Raw genomic sequence first — 6000 nt, forward strand, 5'->3', positions numbered from 1 at the left:
GCACCAAATTAATTAAAGTACTTTGACATGCCACTAGTGTAACTGTATCAATCATTGAGTCTAGGACAAGGTTTGATATAGTCAATCATTGAGGACATATACCATTCCGGCGAATGGCTCTGAGTGGTATAGTGATCTAGCATTGCACAGTGTCCAGAAACCATCTTAGTCGGTATACTTTCTGTATGCTGCCATCAAAGTAACACCGACCTAGTTAGCTGTTTGAAAATGTTCCAATCAAGTGAAAAAAGAACAAGCCTAGACTTTGAAAACGATGCTGATTGGACTCAACAAATTATTTGTTTTGTGAGATGATCGTAGCTCAAATAGTACCTCAAATTTTGTAACTGCAGGCTTTTTTATGTTCAAAAAGCCATTGAACAAATCAACTTCAGCAGAACAAGTTGGGATCATAAAAATAGTTCTTATAATGTCTTATCTCCTCTCCAAACAGAGAAACTGAGCAAATGTTTGTGGAAACCATCATCGAATTTGCTTTGCACATTATCCTCATGAAAGAAGCTGCACCAGAAGCCAGAAATAATCAGACACATTTTAGGGAAAAGCAAAGAGAGACTTATCCACTGAGTTTAATCATTTTTACAGCCACAGTCCATATCTATTTAAGTTTACGTGTGTAAAACCATATTTATAGAGTACAGTAAACATAAATAATCTATTTTAACCTGAAAATAGTACAAAAGTTTCCTAGAGGCATACTAAAAATGTGCAGTAATTGTGAAACTAGAAAATATGGGCAAGAAAGCAGACTTTGTGATTGTGCCACTAATCTTAGCACCCACAGCAGGCGGCATTGTGAAGTTCCATCAAGTAGCAACTACCCACATAAAAATAGTGGCACAGTAGTAATACAGTTTTACAAATTTCACAGCAGCAAAGACATATTCACTTTTCACAGTACACAGGGTAATTGATTACAATTGACCACAGATTTTAAATGTTTAATAAATGGAGTTGGGCTGCATGCAACTGTTATGCAATTTTCACCACACGTTAGGTGGAGTGGTTAGAACCGATTCTGTGGACAGGTTTGGTTTGTATTGGAAGTTTCAGTATTGACTGATTGTAATCTGTGTGCCACAAGTACAAAGATTACTTAACCAATCAGTTAGACCCAGAATTCTTGTTTGTGTGTATGTATCAGTTATTTTACACAGTGAAATGCAAATGTTACTTTGCACACATTGCAGTTTCCCATGATTGTTCAATATCTTTTCTTTATACAACAAAATAAGCTACTGTTAAAAATGCAGATAGTTCTTCTCATTCACTGAGAGCAAATTTCAAAATCAACAAATATCAAACAATTTTTTTTCCAAATTCTAAATGTTTTTTCTTTCCCAGCAAATGGGGAAAAGCTTTCATCCATTCATTCATCCATCCATTAACTAGCTTATCCATGTTGGGTCTTAAAGAAGGGCGATTAGGCATGCTGTTGGGCAAGGGATAGGAAGCTGCATCATAGTATTGCACTATTGGCAGTAGTTTGGTAGTCATGACACCTTTCGCAAGGCGAATAAGCCACAGAAGGTCATTGCTGAAGAAACTGGACTAAGGTCTCATGCCAGGCTTCATTGTCCCAGTAAGTCTTTTAAGTTAAACCAAGAGAAACTGAGTAAAAACAAAAAACTGTTTTCAAATTATTACGTTCCTTTTGAGGGGTTTAAAGCCATCCAAACCAACCTGGCCCTGAGCTATAAAAAAGTGATTGACCGCTATGTCTAATAATCTCCTCAGGAGTTTGCAGTTCAGAAATTTAAACGTGAGAAGATAAACGTGGGATTCGCTGACTGTAAGTCGGGATCATTTTCAATCAATTGTATTTTCCTAATATTTATATATCAGTTTAACCAAACTGTTCAATAAACAATTCAAATGATTCTGTTCCATAGTATACACCCCAAAACGCGAGCAGAAAATCTATCCTTTGTTGTGACTCTATTTTTTTCTGTGAGCCACTTATTTGGGCCTCAGCTGCACAAGGTCCACATTGAAACTCTTACAGCTGCCAAAATGAGAAAAAAACAGAAATATTGAGTATCACTGCTAATCTCCACCCTCTGCCACAATGATCAGAGGGAAAATTGGTTGTTGGGAAACAAACCGTGTATGTGCGTACATTAATAGTAGTCTACAAGAGGAAGTGGGTCATACTGTCTCTGGGGAACCAATCTGGTAGCTTGAACCTTCTCTCCAACACACACGTTTAATAATGGATTGTAAAAATTTTAAAGGGTGTGCTTGTTACAATTTAACAAGGGGGAAATAGTAGAATGAACAAAACGTGTGGACATGCACTGCATATCGTCTATCAAGTCCATCAGTACAAGTATTTCCATTCATTTTTAATAGATTCATTTAGATATATTTTATGGTGGTTTTAGCTGCAGAATATTTTTACAATTAGCTTAAATTTTGTGCAGACCAAAGTTCTCTTATGTTAGGTAAGTTAGAAGTACATAAAGTATTTCTGTTTACTAAATAACGACAGAGAGAATATGTCAGGGACCTATTAATGTCTTCAAAATTAGAAGATCTAATCTCATCTTTGAAGGATTCTGCCCACAGACCCTCGACGTTCCAAGTTAAGGTCAGCAGCACACCATTCCAACCATAAACAGTGCTGGTGGCGCGCCACTTCCCTCTCGTCACCCAGGGGTTTAAGACATGCTTCTGCAGTTCAGACGACAACAAAGTTGACCATCAAACTGCGACTTAAAATGTCCTGGTCCCAAGAGCACAGATGGACACCCTGTTGCTTGAACATCATGTTTGCTATGAAGACTCCATAATGAGCACAGAAGTCCAATAACAAAATAACACATGGGTTCATATCGAAGGGGCTATTCCTCCCAACCACGCTCCTCCAGTTCTCACTATCACATGAACAATGAAGTTCCCCAGCAGAATAAGGAAGTTCCCAGGAGAAGTGCTCTCCAGTAATCTGAACTGCTGCTAAGGCACATAAACACAAACAGAATTTAATACAGGAATGTTGGCTTAATTAAAGGTATGTTTAATACCTGCTTATATGTTATTTTAAGGCACTTTTTTTTTTATCTGAGAAGAGTCTCATTGGAAAACATATTCTTATCAATTTAATGTGACTTTAAAGGCGTGTGTGTATTTTCCAGACACATAATGCCATTTTATATCACAATCAAATAACTGTTAATTTCAGTTGTTATAAAAAATACTATACATCAAATATGGCTCATAAGAAATTTGACTTGGTAATTTAACACCTTGGAATTGGATGTCTGCCTCTTTAAAAATTCCCACTTATTCTGAAACTCTGCCTTCAGACAGTCATCACAACATCACTCCTCTATTCACCTTTTAAAAACGTTTTTGCTAGCTTTGCACTTATAAGTAGCTCATATAATGAACTCTGCAGAGTTCCACCAGATGTTTGCTAATTGCTGCTGGGTAGTCTGAAGGAGCTGAGCGGGGGAGTTGTGGGGGAGGGGTGCTCTGTGATGTGGAAGTTCAGTACCTTGCAAACTGCAGCTCTGAAGAAGAGCTGCGACTCAAAGGCGGCGTTCAGGCCCCCAGGCGTTTTGCACAGCTTAATGGTTGCCAAAGGAGACTAAAGTATTTATCAAACCCGCATGAAACTCCAGATATGTTTTTGATAAGGGAATAACATTATATCAAGATGTAAAGCTTGCCATAATACTGCCTCTTTAAAAGAAAAACTAGGATTTTATTTATATTGAGAGCTCCATTACGGTTTTATGTCAAGCAGCACCCTTGGTTTGTACAATAGATTTAAAATGAATCCTAGAGGTTCACATTGCTGATCTTAGTGCTGGGAGTTGTGATTGATAATGGGTGGGGCAGCTTCTCTCTCTCTTTCTCCCTTTTCCAGTCTGGCTGAGTGAACAGCAAATAAAGCCAGCAGTTCTCTCCAGGTGATGTAAAGGAAAGGCTTGCTCACACACTCAGATCTAAAGTGCTTTAAATCCAGTGGATCTAAAGGATCTGAGCAACAAGTTTACAGCTTAAACTTCTGAATTGCTAGTGAATTTGGAACATGCAAAAACTGTTGGTGTATGTTATTTATTTATTTACTTTTTACATCAGAAAATCAGGGGTTGCCCTCCTTTCTTATACTGACCACCGATAAAAAAAGAGAAAGAAATTCAATTAAAATATTATTCTGCTATACAATTTAAAATGTTAAAGTATCAAGTAGAGCAGGTGTCATCTGTTTAAATGTTACATTTTGTTTCTTTAAAGAGGAAAAGGTCCCTCGCTTTATAGTGCAACGCAGCTGTTGAAATAAATAATAATAAAAAAGCTTCACTCTTGTTAAAACGTCAAATAGCTCCACAAACTCACTATTTAATGACATAATATAGCCTTGATTCTGACTAAACAGTAACTGCAGTGAAAGGCTTTGTATCACAGAGCCTGACCTGAGTCCGTGTAGCGCGGTCTGGCTAGGTCCCTGAAGTAGTAGATGAAATCCAGACAGTTGTCGTCCTGCACCTCTCCCTTTGAACACAGGTCGGAGAGCAGTTCCAGCGCCTTTCGACAAATCTCATCCTCTCTTTCTGCAGGCATTGCCTTCCAGCATCCTTCTGACTGCTCCGGCTGATCCTCTTTAACCCGCACACGAACAAGCGCCCACTCGGCCAAGCGATCCCTCCGTCTCACAAAACCAACCACCGGCGTAAATACGCACGACAGAAAAAGAGAAAGATCACCAAATAGTTCCTGCGCGCTCGGCGCATTCGCGAAATCTGCTGAAAGTCGATTTATCCAAAGTTGAAGTGAGTTTGAAGAGAGGGGAGACGCGCAAGGTTTAGGGTGAGATTGAAGAAGTTTTCATCTATTAAAAAAATAAAAATAAAATAAAAATCCGTGTTTATGTTCACTAGGTATTGCTGTTATGCACCTTCGTTTTCCTCTAATTGCTTTTTTGTGCTCGTCGCTCAGCGATGCTTCTGAATCACTCCTTCTCCGGGCTTTGGCTGCGCCAGTCAAGGTCCCTCCTGAATGAATGCGCTCCTTTCACCGCGCTCACTTATTTCTCAATGCACTGATACAAAAAAGACAGACAGGAAGTTCAGCCTCCATCAACACTCCCTCCTCCTCCTTCACCACCATCACAAAGCCATCCTGAAAACTACACTGTAAAAAAAAACGGCCTCATTTTACGGTAAAAAACTGGCAGCTGAGTTGCCAGAAGTTTACCGTCTTTATACGGTAAAAGTCTGGCAACCAAAACTGCCATTTTTTTACCGTATTTCTAAAATACGGTAAAATTCTGGCAACCAAAGCTGCCAGTTTTTTACCGTATTTCTAAAATACGGTAAAATTCTGGCAACCACAGCTGCCAGTTTTTTACCGTATTTGCTAAATGCAGGATTTCACCGTATTTTTGAAATACGGTAAAATTCTGGCAACCACAGCTGCCAGTTTTTCACCGTATGTTGTAAATGCAGGATTTTACCGTATTTTTAATATACGGTAAAATTCTGGCAACCACAGCTGCCAGTTTTTTACCGTATGTTGTAAATGCAGGATTCTACCGTATTTTTAAAATACGGTAAAATACCGTACTTCCTAAAATATTTTAAAAAAAATAAAATGTGGTTTTGCCGTAGTAAATACGGTCATGCTGACTGAGGCATAATATCTACATGAGTGAAAAACACATCCAGACTGTATGATATATTGACATTTTATTGTAAACCCTCCCCCCCAAAAAAAACTTATGGTAAATTACTGGTCTCTGTTCCTACCAGAATTTTACCATACAAATTATAGTACAACAACCAAGGAAGTGTAACTTGTCAAGCATTTCTATACAGAAAGTTATAAAGAAAATAATTTCTAATTAAACAAAAATACAGATTACGAGTAATCCACTTAAAGAAACAATTTCTATTTAAAAAGTCAAGTTAAAAAAAGAACTGATTCTATTTTATGTCCAGTTTCCTCACGGTATTACTGAGATCTGGAAAACAA

At 38.1% G+C, this 6000-nt stretch overlaps 1 protein-coding gene across 1 annotated transcript in view; it reads right to left on the bottom strand.

Moving 5' to 3' along the window:
- The window catches only part of syt9b (synaptotagmin IXb), a 39954-nt gene extending 34908 nt beyond the window's left edge, over positions 1-5046 (bottom strand). Inside the window, exon 1 of the mRNA XM_032550653.1 lies at positions 4443-5046. Coding sequence (XP_032406544.1) covers positions 4443-4590 — 148 coding nt within the window. The 5' untranslated portion in view covers positions 4591-5046. The remainder of the gene's footprint in view (positions 1-4442) is intronic.
- Positions 5047-6000: the final 954 nt, after the last annotated feature.

This window comes from Xiphophorus hellerii, chromosome 2, assembly GCF_003331165.1.
Source record: "Xiphophorus hellerii strain 12219 chromosome 2, Xiphophorus_hellerii-4.1, whole genome shotgun sequence".
Classification (NCBI taxonomy): domain Eukaryota; kingdom Metazoa; phylum Chordata; class Actinopteri; order Cyprinodontiformes; family Poeciliidae; genus Xiphophorus; species Xiphophorus hellerii.